The sequence below is a fragment of the Sphaerodactylus townsendi genome, linkage group LG06 (assembly GCF_021028975.2).
Source record: "Sphaerodactylus townsendi isolate TG3544 linkage group LG06, MPM_Stown_v2.3, whole genome shotgun sequence".
Taxonomy (NCBI): Eukaryota; Metazoa; Chordata; class Lepidosauria; order Squamata; family Sphaerodactylidae; genus Sphaerodactylus; species Sphaerodactylus townsendi.
Window position 1 is genome coordinate 102,641,978 of NC_059430.1, and position 15,399 is coordinate 102,657,376.

The 15,399-nt window shown below is 47.7% G+C and overlaps 2 protein-coding genes across 3 annotated transcripts in view; both read left to right on the forward strand.

Moving 5' to 3' along the window:
* THRAP3 (thyroid hormone receptor associated protein 3) overlaps positions 1 to 5,407 on the forward strand; it is a 32,162-nt gene extending 26,755 nt beyond the window's left edge. For both annotated transcript variants that reach the window (XM_048499954.1, XM_048499955.1), the window contains exons 9-12: positions 1,023 to 1,204; positions 2,273 to 2,471; positions 3,575 to 3,730; positions 4,046 to 5,407. In XM_048499954.1, coding sequence (XP_048355911.1) covers positions 1,023 to 1,204; positions 2,273 to 2,471; positions 3,575 to 3,730; positions 4,046 to 4,270 — 762 coding nt within the window. In that variant the 3' untranslated portion in view covers positions 4,271 to 5,407. The remainder of the gene's footprint in view (positions 1 to 1,022; positions 1,205 to 2,272; positions 2,472 to 3,574; positions 3,731 to 4,045) is intronic.
* Positions 5,408 to 12,444: 7,037 nt separating this feature from the next.
* Positions 12,445 to 15,399, forward strand: part of SH3D21 (SH3 domain containing 21) — a 32,308-nt gene continuing 29,353 nt past the window's right edge. The window contains exons 1-2 of the mRNA XM_048501622.1: positions 12,445 to 12,537; positions 14,077 to 14,234. Of these exons, the coding sequence (XP_048357579.1) occupies positions 12,534 to 12,537; positions 14,077 to 14,234 (162 nt within the window). The 5' untranslated portion in view covers positions 12,445 to 12,533. The remainder of the gene's footprint in view (positions 12,538 to 14,076; positions 14,235 to 15,399) is intronic.

The following is a 15,399-nucleotide window of genomic DNA, read 5'->3' on the forward strand; positions in this document are numbered from 1 at the left end:
ACATTTTCAGCTTGTGTGCCAAGTGCATAGGTGCTGCATGAATATTTGGTAATCATAGGAAGTGCTGTACAAATTAAGTAATTTGGATAATTTATTCATAATATCCTGCTGTCAAAGCTTGTTTCTAAGCAACTCAGGTGATTCTGCAAAAAGAAAGAACTAGAGGCAGGGAAAGGTGTCTGATGGTTGAGTTACAGGTGGGCCCTAAATAATAGGGAATTGCATCATAATAACCACGGATGCGTGTGGAAGGAGTAAACGATCAGTTCCAGCCCCTGACCCATGAAGCAAAAGCTGGATTTGATTTCCAAGTCTCCAAAAAGCCAGTGCATTTTCATTACTTTCTCTTCACCACCTTTGGTAATAGAAGTAGGCTTTTCATTTTTCTGTTGGCTTTTACGATACCACTGTCTGTGCTTCCATTTAATGTCTCTGAATTTGTGAGATGAAATTGAGCAAGTGCAAAATATATGGTCACTTCAGGGCTCTAATCCTAGACAACGCTGCAGAGATTGTAAGGGGAGCATGCAAATCAAGGCTGGCTCCCCCATTCATTCTTCACTGTATGCACTAGACTTCGATGGGCTGGTGATAGTGGAGTGAAGTTCATCTGCATGATTCCCCTTCTGCAGCCTGTTTGGGCACTACAGTTTCACCTCTCCCGCACAGAGGTTAGGTCTCCTTTTCCAGGCAGAGGTGAGGAATTTTGCTCAGAAAATAAGAAGCTTTCAAGAGCTTATAATCCTACCCCTTTGAGGTCTAACATTCCTCATTGTCCTGCCTTTGAGAGACTAAAGGGGCTTTGGTTGGCACTTGTTTGATAACAACTTATATTTGTCACAGAGAATAGTGAATGGGAGAGGATACGGCCTCCTCCTGACTTGCACAACCAGTCAGTGTTAACAGCAATGCTGTGTACTCAGCTTCAAGCTTTTCAGTCCCAAGCTGTGTGCAAAGGGTTGTAGTTTTGCAGGAACTGCTGGTGCCTTTGTGTGTAAGCCTTTTCCCTCTTCTTCTTGCAGGCTGAAAGCAAATATAAAGATGACCCTGTTGATCTGCGCCTTGACATTGAACGGCGTAAAAAACATAAGGAGAAGGATAAGCGGGGGAAGTCGAGGGAATCGGTGGACTCCAGGCCCTCAAGTCATTCGCGAGAGAGATCAGCAGAAAAAACAGAGAGGTCTCACAAAGGGTCCAAAAAGAAGTATGTAAAAGAGGAATGCTTCCCACACCTTTCTAGAGAAGGGTTGCGTGCTTATTGTTAGTAACACACATGAGGCTATGGATGATGAACTGAAATTATAAACTGTCCAGCGCAGGCCAGCTAATCCCAGTGTGGTGTGGGCCACTGAAAGCACCTGTATGTAATGGAAGCTGTTTCCTCTAGTTTCCACTGCAAAATGTGATTAGAAACAGTGGGGGTTAATTTGGATGCCAAGCCTGAATGGTGAAGGAGCCAGGTATGGCAAATTCACAGCTTCAAGCTTTCTGCCTTCAGAAGCTCAGTTGTACATTGACATTACTGGGGGCTCTGGGGTTTGGAGAGTGCTATGGGATGCACACTTGGTATTGAGAATACGTATGGGTTAAGATAGCAAAGGCGCCCTGTCAGGAAAGTGTGGAATCGTGTGCAGTTAAACACTCTTCAGGCCAGTATAATGCAGCAGTTAAAGAACTTACTTTGACTGAATTTTAACTTACATTCACAAGTGTTTTTGTGCTAGAAGGAGAAAACAGAAATCTCATTTTTATGTATTTATTCTTTCTATTTATATCCCCCCTCTGCCACTGCAGGGCTCAGGGTGGCTAGCAACAAATGTAAAATACAGCAGTTTGAAACATTCCATCCTTAAATCATATGATTCTAAACATCTAATAAAGTCTTCCAGTGGGGCAGATGTTGCCATATTTTTAAACTCTGCTGTTCTGGGTCTGGATGGCAAAAATGAGGAAGTGTTTGGCAGTAGGAGCCAGCCATAATAAAAACCATGGTGGGAACTCCAGATGGAAACCAATAAGCTGGTAGCATGGGAAACAGCATAGGAAGCTAGTCCATAACGATGGTACAGATAATACTGTCCTCTGCCATAGGTTTGGCAGAACAGCCTTGTCTTACGAACAGATGCAGAAGAGGTCCCTTCTTTTGTTCTGGAAGCTTCCTTTGCAAGAGGGATTTTGTGGTAGTTCCACTCACTATGCAAGGACAGTCTGAATAAAATCAGAAGCACATTCCTCTCCTGATGAATGCTTGTCTCTGTCTCTCTCTTTGCAGGAAGCACCGGCGTGTGCGGGAGCGATCCAGGTCGAGCTCCTCATCCTCACAGTCCTCGCCTTCGCGCTCTTACAAAGCCGAGGAATATGCCGAGGAAGCAGAAGAGCGGGAAGAGTCTACCGCTGGGTTTGATAAATCCCGCCTCGGCACCAAGGAGTTTGCCGGCCCAAACGACCGGGGAAGAGCTCGGGGGACTTTTGTAAGTTGCCCCTCTCGAAGAAACACTTCCTGAGTCATCAGCCTCCCTGCCAGGGCAGTGAATTAAAATAAGTTTTTAGCTGGCAAAGCTTGGTTGTGCACAAATGTCCCAGGACGGCAGGAGCTTGCATTTCTGCACATTCTCTCCCCACCTCCGCCCTCTTCTTCCCCTCTGTACCTTCTCCCATCTAATAAAACTCCCTCACTTCCGCATCAGAATAAATGAATTCATGGATTGTTTTAGCATCTTACTGTTGGTGCGCCTGACTTAGGTGGCCCAGGCTCATCAAATCTCATCTGATCTCTGATGGTAAGTGGAGTCAGCTCTGACTAGAGACCACCAAACATTGCTAGGCAGAGGTGCTCAATTGCAAATTATTGTGGTGTAGTGGTTAAGAGCGGTGGACTCTAATCTGGAGAACCCAGTTTGATTCCCCACTCCTACACAAAAAGTCTGCTAGGACCTTTGGGGCTAGTCTCAGTTCTGTCAGAAATCTCTCAGCTGCCCCTGCCTCATAAGGTGTCTGTTGTGGATAGAAGAGGGGAGGAGTTTGTATGCTGCTTTGAGACTCCGGAAAAGTAGAGAAAAATGGAATATAAATCTGAACTCCTTCGAATGCCCTGTGGGGGTCACCATAAATCAGCTGCAACTTGATGGCACTTTCCACTGCTGTTGTTGGCTGTACACTTCATAGCATGTGGTGTTCTGGCATGAAAATCTGGATGGTTGCTGACTGATAAAAAAAACAAAAATATCCTGTTGGGTGGGAAACACCAAATGACCCTCACGCCAGCATACAATCCCAGTCCTGAATCTGTTTATTTCTAACATTACTGAAGCACTTCTGGCAGCTGTTCATTCTTAGGTATTGGCAGGTCTTCAGTGTCAGGCAGTCCCATGGTCCTGGGAAGCACCCCTACCCCAATGGCCTGGCATATAGAGTTCAGCCCCTTCTTGTATAATCAAAGCTGCTCAGGCGAGGCTGATCGACCTCCATTTGCAGATGAAAAGGTGCTACATCAGTGGCTACTTTCTGCTGGCAACCTGTGCAGCTTCCTCCTCCTCCTTGACCTTTCCTTCCTTCCTCTCCTTGGTGCTCTCAGCTGCAGTTCCGAGCCAGGGGCCGTGGCTGGGGAAGAGGCACATTTTCTGGCAACAGCAACAATAACAACAGCAGCGCCAGCGGTGACTTCCAAAAGCGAAGCAGAGAGGAGGAGTGGGACCCTGAGTACACACCTAAGAGCAAAAAATACTACTTGGTAAGCTCTTGTAGGAGAGGCTAGAACTGGCCTGAGGGGCTGCAGTGGGTGAGATGCTTGTCCCTTCCTGGCAGTTAAAATCTCTGCGTGGTAGAGATCTAGAAATCTGTGGCATTGGGCTTCACTGTCTCATCACCCAAGGAACAATCATTTTCCCACTTCCATTTGTTATCAAGAAAAGGGGGGACTCAGCAGTCACTGGAGGCAGCTCCCAGCTTCAGCGGGAAGGGATTAAGATGAAGCAAAATGGGGGGGGGGGGAGGCTCCTGGCTGACCTGTCCTGGCCCAACTTTCCTTTGCCTTTGCTTATTGCAGCATGATGACCGTGAGGGCGAAGGTGGTGAAAAATGGGCAAACCGAGGCAGGGGCCGTGGCGGCATCTTCCCCCGTGGGCGGGGCCGTTTCCTGTATCGGAAATCGAACACCAGCCCCAAATGGGCCCATGACAAATTTAGCGGCGAGGAGGGAGAGATCGAGGACGATGAGAGCGGAGCTGAGAACAGAGAGGAGAAAGAAGTCCTTCAGTCCGTTGCAGAGTAGAAGCCGTGAGTCGAAAAGAGGGTCCGGAGGGGCTGAAGCGGGAGCTCCTCGAGGGGGTGGCCTCTGCCAGCCTGAACCGCAACTGATCCTTATTGACTAGTTGAATGTGTTTCTGTTTGTTAATTTTTTTTGTTGTGACCCTTGGAGGACAACGTGGAGTAAGTTTGTTCCCAATATTCTTGGCAATCATTTTCATTTCCCGAGAGAAAAGCAGAGGAGAAAAAAATGGCAATGGGAAAATTCCCTGATTTTATTTTTTGGTTTCTCCCTCCTCTTCCCCCTTTCTGTTTGTGGAGTTTTAAGAATAGAATATTTTTTTAAGCCTTGGTGTATAATGGAGACAATGCCAGTTAAGGATGCTTAATTTCAGAACAGCCTCTGTGGTTCTTACATATTAAACAATGATGCACGTGACTAAACACCTGAATATAAATTGTTGGGACCAAACTGCGTGTTCTTAGTTTTAAAGAAACTTCCCTCAGTTGAATTTGGAGTCCTTTCCCTTTTTAAGGAGTGTCCCTTGTGTGTTCCCTTTTTTGTTGAAGGAAAGTTGTCATGGTACAAAATTGGGGAAGACCTTCCCATCCCCCCATCCCCCAACTGCTCTTGGTGGATCTTAGCAGTATATTGGTCCTTCCACTCTAGATTTCTTGCTTACCCTCCTTGCCTCCAATTGTGAATTTGATCACTTTTCAGGGTTGCATAGTTTTCTAAGAAACTTCTGGATATATTAGGTTAACAGAAATCGTAGCATGAAATATGAGAATTTTTTCCAGTATTTTTATTAATCTTTTTATAAAGCAATTTTGACTCACTTCTGTGATGGCCATGGCAAGTTACTGGTGGTTGGTTTTGTGTTTTATCTTCAGCTTTAAATCCGTAGTGCTCAAAAAGGTGTTTGGCACAGGGGGCAATCTCCCTTTCAGGCCTTCTAAGCCAGCTGCAGAGAATGTTGTGACCGCATAGAGGAATCAGTCCTTGAAACTCTGGTTTTTGTGGTGCTTCTCTTTTCTCCCCTCACCTTCTCCTCTCTGTGCTATCAATTGAGCTCATTTTATGGGACCCAGAGCGGTTCTTGCTTAGCAACGCCTGCAAGCTTTTGTTTTGATTGTGCAAATAAAATTACATTAAAATGAACTATGAGCGAGTACCTTTGGTTTCTTTCTTTGCCAGTATTGGGCATTTACATTCTGTCAGCGAACTGTGTGTAGAGGTGTCTCTGCGACCGCTTCTGAATAAAACACACAGCTTTACACCACGAAAAACTGGTTTCCACATAGATCATGTACGTAACAAAGTCTGCTTGGCTACTCTTCTTGCTGTGTGTTGGTGCAAAAAGCGCTGGAGGGTATAGAAACAGACTCAGTCTTTAACCCCTCAAACTCTTTCCGGGCCCCACCTATAATTCTAGAAATGCCTTTACCTACTGGCTGTATATTTGCCTAGCCATGAGGCCCAGAAACATGTTTTGCTTTTACAGTACGAGACTTTATACATGAAATGGGTTAAACTGAAATCCTTAGGGAATAGATACGGCACAGAGAGCCCAATTGCTTTGTTCTGGAAGCTTCATTTTCCTCCCAGATTTAATTAAAACCGAGAGCAGCCATGCTCTTGCTGCCTGCAGGAGTGATGGAAGTGTGCAGCAAACAGTTTGGCAGCTCCATTGGCTCTTATCTACCAGGGCATCTCAGGGGAGGTGCTGCAAGCATGAGGAGCTTTAAGTGCCTTTATTTGTGCTACCTGAAGACATTGTGTCCCTTTTTCATCCGAGTGATATTTTTCCTAGGTTACTCTAGGAAAGTTCCTGCATTGCAGGGGGTTGGACTTGATGGCCCTTAGCGTCTCTTCCAGCTCTATGATTCTATACCCAGTGAGCTCTTCTGGGTAATTTGGTCCATCTCATCCAAATGGAGCAGTCCCTGCACTGCAGCTTCATGACTACCAGTTCAGCGGATACATTCCATGCAGCACCCGAGGTAGAGCTGGCAATCGTTAGGGCCTGTGATTGGTCCTTGATCTTCCCCGCATGGTGGAGAAAAGGCAGGTGCTTCCTTCAAACAGCTTGGCAGCTCCATTGGCTCTTATCTACCAGGGCATCTCAGTGAAGATGCTGCAAGCATGAGGAGCTTTAAGTGCCTTTATTTGTACTTTCTGAAGACATCGTGTCCCTTTTTCGTCCGAGTGATGAAGTTTTCTAGGTTACCCAATGAGCTCTCTGGGGTAATTTGGTCCATCTCATCCAAATGGAGCAGTCTCTGCACTGTGGCTTCATGACTTCCAGTCCAGCGGACACATTCCATTCACTGCCCGAGGTAGAGCTGGCAATTGTTAGGGGCTGTGATCTTCCCTGCATGGTGGAGAGAAGGCAGGTGCTTCCTTCACACATTAAGGGGTAAATGCATGCTGCCCAGTCTGCACCATGTGAAGTAGCAGCCCACTGATGTTTCAGGGGTTCACCTCTGATGCTTCATCAGCAAAATGCCCATATTGGACCTCAGACGGCAACTAGTTTTAATCCTTCAATTTTGCTGCGCCCTTCCTTCAAAGGTCCAGAGCAAGGTAGACCGAAAGCGTAACAGTGACTCCCTTTTTGAAAGCCAGCCCTGTCACAACTCTCTTATCCAATTCATAAAAGTCTTGGATTGCTTGTAGAGAATGCCCTTGGGCTGGGTTTGTAGGAAACTGTGGAGCAGCTTCAGGAACTGCCTTCCCTTGGGTGGATGTTTCCAGTGGGCAAGAGTGAGTGCGGATGTGACAGTGAAACAAGAGAAGGAGGTCTGTGCAGTACATAAAGTAAGAGCGGAACCTGGAGTTGTATGTGAGAGCAATGCTAAGTCATGGTGTTGCTCCCACCAGTTTGCTGAGCTGTTCTTTGATGCAAGTTTCTGCTGTTTTCTCAAGAGCTTTTAGGGAAGTCAGCATTCACAAGGCCTTCAATTGGAAAGGATCTGTCTGCCTTCCCTATTCTTAATTATGTTTCCTGGTAAGTGGGAGGGGTGTCTATTTTGAATATTATGCTTCTAGTTTAAACGGGGATAGCACAGTAAAGTGCACACCCCTTCGGAACCAGGTTTACACGTCCCAGCTGTAACAGTACTTGAAATAACAAGATTTTTCAGGTTTGGCAACACTTACACACCTGAGGCAGCTGCAAGCCTGGTACAAGCCCCCACTTGTAAAAGGCCCCACAAGAAGAGTGGGATTTCATAGAATAAAATCAGGAATACTCTGAGCAGTTTGATCTGAAAAGATTTCCTGTGCTGTATTTCTCAACAATCGGTTTTTATACCACTTCCGTAGAATCTGCAAGTGGTTGAATTGAGCTCACTGATCCTAAGGGAGGTGAAACCCAACCACATACGCATACAGGTGGCTTTTATCTCAAAGGGATTTTTTAAGTTTTTACAAAGCCAGCTAACCCTTCTCTCTTCAGAGTTCCTGGATCCGAAAAATGAAAAGAGGGCTCCATGTGTGACTATTATTTATTTGTTTGTTTGACTTTTAAACCGCCCACCCCCGGAGGGCTCTTTCCCAGTGGTGTGAAATGTGGGTAAAAACTACTGTGTTCTTCAGTAGGAAGCAGAGGTGCATGTTCTTGTCACAGCAGCAGGAAGCAGAAAAGCAGGCTGACGGCTTCATATCCAGCTGCAGAAATGTTTCCGGGCAGTGCAGCCTTCTTTTGGGCAGGCTACTTTGATCTCCTCCTTAGTTGTCAGGGAGAAGAAAACAGGTACTTCTACTTGTCTGGGGTCAGGCAAAGTTGGAATGTCTCAGAGCTGACATCATCTCAACCAGAAAGGCCTTGCTGGTGGCAAGGGGGAGGGGGAGCAGAGAGACTCAAGAGTACTGTCCTAAGGGAGAATGGAGTGAGCTTTCCTTCAATCAGAATGAGGGGGGGCAGTCGAGTGTTACTGCTGTCTGTACAAATGAGGTTTGTGCTTTATACATGGCAAAGAAAACACAGAACCACCAGCAGCAGCTTCTGTTGGGGCAGACCTTGAGGATGCAACGTGTGCTGAGCTAGAAGTGCCTTTCCAGAAAGCACCCCTTAACTCACATAATGATCAGGTTGGCAAATCACAAGGAATGGTAGAAGCCTGCCTGGTTTTCTTGCTTCTGAGCAGGGCATGGTTTATTGCTTCCCAACCTCATCCCCCAGGTACCAGTTTGACTCTAAGTGTCTCCTTAGATACCAGCATTTTAAACTGCAAGAGCTGGTAACTGGTTTCAGCTGGTAGATTGGGGCAAGGACTAATTAAATTTCTACTATGGCTAGCTAAGCCATTCTGAGTTCAGCTTTCTTTTCAGATTGGGAGAAATAAAAAATCAAAGTAGCAAAGCCTAGATGGAGAGGCCTTTCCTTCCCTCCCTAGCTGCCTTTGTAAGTGCCAACAGCTGAATTGCTTGCATAGAACTCTTTCCCACGTGTTTACGGTGCTTGATAAACATGATTGCAGCAAACCCCGACAAGAGTTTGAAGCTGGTCTCAAATCGTTGATGTTGGTTCTTGGGTGGCAGGCAGGAGCCTTCCAAGAGTCCAAGAAGCATTTCCCTTCCCCCACCGAAAGATGGACACCATTGTCGGTGGCAATGTAAGTCAGCCAGTGTTGTGTTGGTGTGCTGGACTAGAATGTGGGAGGTCCTAATTCAATTCCAGGTATGGAACAGGAAGCTGAAATGGACCGGTGTAAAAGGCATCCCGGGGGTCCACTCATCTGATGAAACCAAGAAAGGCATTGGCAACCGCCTCTAGGCTCAGTTGGCTGAGTTGCTTCCTAGTTGTTCTGGCAACTGACCTGAGACGGGCATGCTTGAGTGGCTGCCAGGACTGAGATTTTGCCTCTCTGGCATTGGGCTCAAGTGGCTGCATCTTCTTCAGCCAGGCTGATGACAGAGGCAACCCTCAGTGGCCGGTACACCCCTGTTCGAATCCCCAGTTTCCCATGGAAGCTTGCTGGCTTACCCTGAGCTACTCCCACACACTCAGCTTAACCCATCTCACAGGGTTGTTGGGAAGGTAAAATGGAGGAGAGGAGAATGAGGTAAACCATTTTGAATCCACACTAGAAAAGGGCATGGTATAAATGAGGTAAATAAAAATAATGTATGTTTAGAGAATCTCTTCCTACCATAGAATCATGGAGTTGGAAGAGACCACAAGGGCCACCAAGTCCAACCCCCTGCCAAGCAGGAACACGCAATCAAAGCACTCCCGACATATGTTCATCCAGCCTCTGTTTAAAAACCTCCAAAGAAGGCGACTCCACCACACTCTGATGCAGTGAATTCCACTGTCGAACAGCCCTGACAGTCAGAAAGTTCTTCCTAATGTTTAGGTGGAATCTCTCTTCCTGCACCTTGAATCTATTATTCTGTGTCCTGGTCTTTGAGGCAGCAGAAAACAAGCTTGCTCCCTCTACGACATAACACCCCTTCAAATATTTAAACAAAACTTCAAATATTTAAACACACCATACCGTTGACTGAGATGTCAGGATGCAGTTGGGTGTTCCTGAAACTCCCAAGGTACTGTGGAGAATGGAAGGTTGGTTTGAGGGGAAAACCTCATCCAAGGCTTGTGATGGTGGAGGAAGACCTCACATGGAACAAGAGGGAGGCAGCACAAGGATCAAGCAAAGAAAGAAGGTTGCACGCTGGGCAGGTGCTGGGGAGGTGGAGGAGGAATGCTTCAAATCCCAGCCAGTTCTAGGAATGTCAATTAACCTCATCCTGCATCCCAGAATCAAGCATGTATCACCCAGCATTGTGCTTTTTTAGGGTGCTGGGCAAGCCCACTTCCCTTCTGAATTTTTCAAGAGTGGCTGGCCTGTGACTGCTTCCCGTCGAGCCAGTTTCAGGCAGGATATGACCAATTCTTGTTTCTGTTCAACTTTTCTGTTTTTGAGCAATAAAAATGCAAAGTTTCTGTGTGGGGGTGGGGTTTTTGGGGATGAAGGGTGACTGCCGCAAGCTTTTTATGACTTCTCAATGCCCCACTGGGGCCTTCACAAGGGCTCCAAAACGGTACAAACCTCAGCCATACAACAAATAACTGGTCTCTGTGTCAACTGATGAAAACGTTGCTGTTCTTATAAGCTGCCTCCCCTTATCCCAGCTCTTTAAAGGGTCTCCTCCAGACCTGTTCATATCCCCAATTATCTATGGCGTGCACGTGCATGCACTAACAAAGCCCCAACAATCTGCCCAAGTGACTTGTGTGGCAGTATGCACAATCACATCATTTGGGGGAACAGATTGCAATCCAGTTCTGCTGAAGGCAAAAACACTTCAGCACACAACTCTGCAAAGCCTTTGTGCAATTTTATGCAAAATCTGTGAGAATAATTGTGTCAGAAGTGGCATGAAGGCTTTGGGATCTCTGTTACTTCTGAGTGCGTGGGGGGCTTATTCTTGTAACAGGAGTCTCAGCCTGCAATCTCTTGAATGGTTTGTTTATGCCCTGCTTTTCTCCCCAGTGGGGAGCCAAGCTGGTTTACATCATTCTCTTCCCCTCACAACAACCCTCTGAGGTAGGTTGGGCCAGAAGAATGAGGTCCCCCAGTGAGCTTCTGTGGCACAAGTCAAGATTCAAACCTGGGTCTACCAGATACTAGTCTAACAGTGTAAGCCACTGCACCACGTTGATTCATAATGGAATGAAAGACTGCCGCCCTTGGATCCTTTGAATCAGCAGTCAAGACAAGAATGCCTCTGAGCATACACAGAGTGTTTTCACCTTTTGGACTAACTGCCGTCATCTCCCAGGTATCTCTGTTGAAGAGGGCACAGCTGCCTGTCTGTGGTTGAACCGAAGCGCCTCTTTGTTGCGTCCTCCCGTAGGAAATGCCAGTCCTAGCCTCTTGTCTTTTCTCTGTTTCCTCTCCCTTTGTCAACATATAAACTCTTCAAGGTGGGGACATTTCACCTACTTGGTTGAGCACCATGAGCAGCAATGCCAGCCATATTTCAGGGACTCTGTTATAGACACCACATCTGTTTGGTTGGGGGGGGGGACAGAGGGGAAGCTGGTCAAATGCCACAGAGGGAGGGCTTTGAGGGGAGGTTTGAGCAGAGGACTTTGAATGCATCATGTACCTTCTCAACCATCACAAGGGTTTTATCTCCTCATTTTGAAGACATACAAACTCTATTCTCCTGGGCCTCTTCTCCAGATAGGGTTGCCAACTTTGGGTTGGGAAATTCCTGGAGATTTATGGGACGGAGCCTGGGGTGGTCAAGACATGGGAAGGGGAGATAGCTCAGGAAGGATGTAATGGCACAAAGTCCACCTCATGAAGCATCCATTTTCTTGAGGGAAACGGGTCTCAGTAGTCTGGAAATCTGTTGTAATTCTCCAGGCCTCATCTGGAGGTTGGCAATCCTATTCCCAGAGCAAACCACCCACAAGTACACACACGAAGCTGCAGAGGCGTACCAGGGGTAAATGGCGCCCGGAGACAAATTGTCTCCAGGACGCCCCAGGCTCTGCCCCTGCCCTGCCCACCTTGGCTCTGCCCCCACTGCCCTTGACCCCACCCATGTCACCATGGACATGGGCAAGGTTTAGGGTGCCCACCTCCCCCCCAGATTCCCCCAGCAGGACTTCCTGGTCACGTGGGGGACCGATTTTGCGCCCCTCACGTGACCAGAAGAGTGGCGCCCGGGGACAAGGGGTACCCCTTGTCCCTAGGCAGATACGCCACTGCGAAGCTGTCTCATGTTGAATCAGATGCTTGGTCTGTCACAGTCAGCACTTACTCAAACCAGCAGCAGATTTCTAGGGCCCTTTTAAATTGGAGATGTTGGGGATTGAACCAGATGCTGGGACATGCTGTATTCAAAGAGAGTGTCACTCAGCCACGGCCCCTTCCCATATTGTGCTGCTGCTTTCTTGACCCTGCCTGCTTTTCTGTACCCCTCAGGGCCTTGTTTTCCCTCCACAGACATCCCTAGCTTCCATGTTGATTTGACATTCTCCTGCCACTGTTGGGCTACACCAGACTCTCTGGGGGTAAACACGTCCACTGAGCCCACCTACCTGACTTGCTGCAGTTTGGCTGGGCCAGGAACCCGTCTTACTTGCTTGCCTGGTCTGAAGCCAGGGCCGTCCCTCTCTCTGTGTGCATCAGACTTGTCACAACGGGCCTGGCCCTCCCTGCTTCATAAAGGGAGTGACTGGTTGCCTCCTCTCACTTTGTCCAGGAAAGGGCAGCGGGATATATGCTGAGGAAGTCCACAAGAAGCAGACAGTTCGACCACCATGGGTATGTAGTGCGGATTTTCTCTTCCAATCCCACTTTGAGCCAGAGGTGCTGGAATAGTTTACGGTGAATAAGAGGAGTTTGGATCTACAGTCCACTTTTCTGAACCGTAAGGAGTGGCTCATAAACCTTTTCCCTCTCAACCCAAGACACCTTGTGAAGTAGGTGGGGCTGAGAGAGTTCTGAAGAGTTATGACTAGCCCAAAGTCACTCAGCTGGCTTTCTGTGAAGGAGTGGGGAAACAAATCCAATTAATCAGATGAGAGTCCAACCGCTCATGTAGATGAGTGAGGGAATCAAAACCAGCTCTTCAGATTAGAGTCCACCACTCTGAACCACTGCCCCTTGCTGGCTCACACTGTGCTGTTACCCAGGGTACTGTCTTTGGCAGGCTCTACATGTGCAGTCTCGTCTTGCACTTTAGCCATAGAAAATGGAGAGTCAAATATCCCTCACTATGTTATCAGTACTTTGTTACTGGTAGCCTCTTGCTTCTTCCACAGACTCTCTTCTAGGCAGCCTTTGGGATGCTGCTCTCTCAGCCCCAATCCTTCTTGGGAAGTAGAGATAATACTGGTCTACCTGACAAGGCTGTTGAGTGGCTGAACTAATATCTGCAAAAGCATGCTGAGAACTTAGAAAGGCATCGTAGAAATTATTATTATTATTATTTATTACATTTGATAACCTGCTCACCCCCAAAGGGCTCTGTTGCCTGTTTGTCTGTCATGAATGTATTTGTATGGGGTGTTGTGTGGTTTCCAGGGCTGGATGGCTGTGTTCTAGTAGCATTTACTCCTGACGTTTTGCCTGCATCCGTGGCTGGCATCTTCAGAGGATCTGATGGTAGTAAAGCAAGTGGAGTATATATACCTGTGGAATGTCCAGGGTGGGAGAAAGAACCATTTGCCTGTTAAAAAGTGTAAAGGGTGCAATATGTATTTGTATGTCTCATATTGCTGTTAAGTCGCAGCCACAGGGTGATCCCACAGGTTTTTGAGATTTTGAGAGGTGGTTTGCCATTGCCTGCCTCTGAGTAACAAAGTGGACTATCCAGGGTCATCTCTGCCTTGCTTCTAAGGTTTGATGAGATTGAGCTAGTCTGGGCTGTTCAGGTCAGGGCCAAGTTTTATCACTGAGGGGGATTTTAGACAGTGACTTCAGTGGGTTTCTGTCAGTTCTATGAATGTACAGAAATTGCTTTGGTAATTAGGTTCAAGTTAGTGAAGGGTTAGTGATTGCCTTTCAGTAGACTCAAAGGGGCTTACAAACTCCTTTCCCTTCCCCCTCACAACAAACACCCTGTGAGGTGGGCGGGCTACTGGCATATGCATGTGTGTGTATATGTATCTACAAAAACTTGGTGAGCTTCCAGACATGGAAGGACACTCACCTCTGAGATGGAGCAGTGAATAAACCAGAGGTAGAACACGTTGCCGAGAGGTAGAACACGTTGTCCTTGGCTGGTGGCTGGATCACAACCAACTCCCACAATGTGGGACGGCCATGATGGGCGGCTGCCACTCAGTCTCCGTTCCCCAGAGGTCCTGGTCCTGGTTGACTTTGAGGGCCAGCTGAGCGACGAGTTGAAGATCAAGGCCGGTGACATAATCTGCAAGGTGCATGCAGGCGCTGAAGAAGGATGGCTCCAGGGTGAACTGGAGGGCCGGACGGGGTTCTTCCCTCAGCAGTTTGCGCAGGTGAGTGAGACCTGATTCCACACACAGCATTTTAAAAGGTATACACCTCAGATGTATTATGTGTGCTTTTGAAAAAGGGAAGGGGGGGGGCAAGGCTGTGTTTGCATTTAGAAGGAAAAACAACACTGGGTGGGCATCCTGCCAGCAGCCAGTCATGCAAAGTCATGTTGTGTGCAAAATCTCTTTGCCAGCCCAGTAGCCCTTCAGGGGCAAAACTCAGAACGTGACATAAAGCACCTCTGAGCATGATGCGCAGCGTTGTCTTGCTCACCACTGGCCAGCCGAGCAGCCCTTCTGCCTGCCTGCCTGCTGTGATTTGATTTATTTCCTTGATTCATGCAGGTGTGTGTTGCCATCAAGTCACAGCTGACTTATGGCGCCCCCCCCCCCTTAACCCAAATGGGAAGCCAAAGAAGCATACATCATTCTCCTCTCCTCATAACACCCCTGCAAGGTAGGCTAGACCAAGAGTCTGTGACCAGCCCAAGGTCTCCCTAGCACCCATGGCAGAGTGGAGATCTAAACCGGACTCTCCCTTATCTTAGCCTTACACTCTAACCACTGCGCTATACTGTGTCCTCTTTCGTCTTTCAAAAGGAAGTACTTCCCGTCCTTCTCCCACCCCCCACGGCTTCTCCTTTAGCTGCTTTGCCTTCCTCTCCTCCTGACCCCTGCCACAAAGGAACCTAGCCGGCCATTTGCATTTGCCAGTGGCATTTCAAGCCAACAGATGCAAATGAATTCTGAAGCAACGCTGTTTTGTTTAAACGATGACCAGGAAGGAAGCTGTGTGTGGAGCCAGCTTGCCCAACCCCTGGGAAGACAGAGCAGACAGAGAGCGGGCATGGCTGGGTCCAGATGGGGCAATGAATGGGCACACATAGGGCCAGGCCACATAAAACCCAGATGTGGAGACCGGTACGGTACTGTTTGTTGCCCAAGCTGCTGCTCCCTGCAGCTGGCTGGGCTAGGGAATCTGAAGAACCTCTTTCCTTCTGCTGAGGGTTGGTTCAACGTACTTGGTTGCCCAGAGTCAAGAGGTAATGATTTAACCAAAGCCACCTTCTGCATTCCTAGGGTTGCCAACCTCCAGGTGAGGTCTGGTAATCTCTTGGAATGCCAGCTGATTCCCTGACAACAGAGATCAGTGCGCTAGAGGACATGG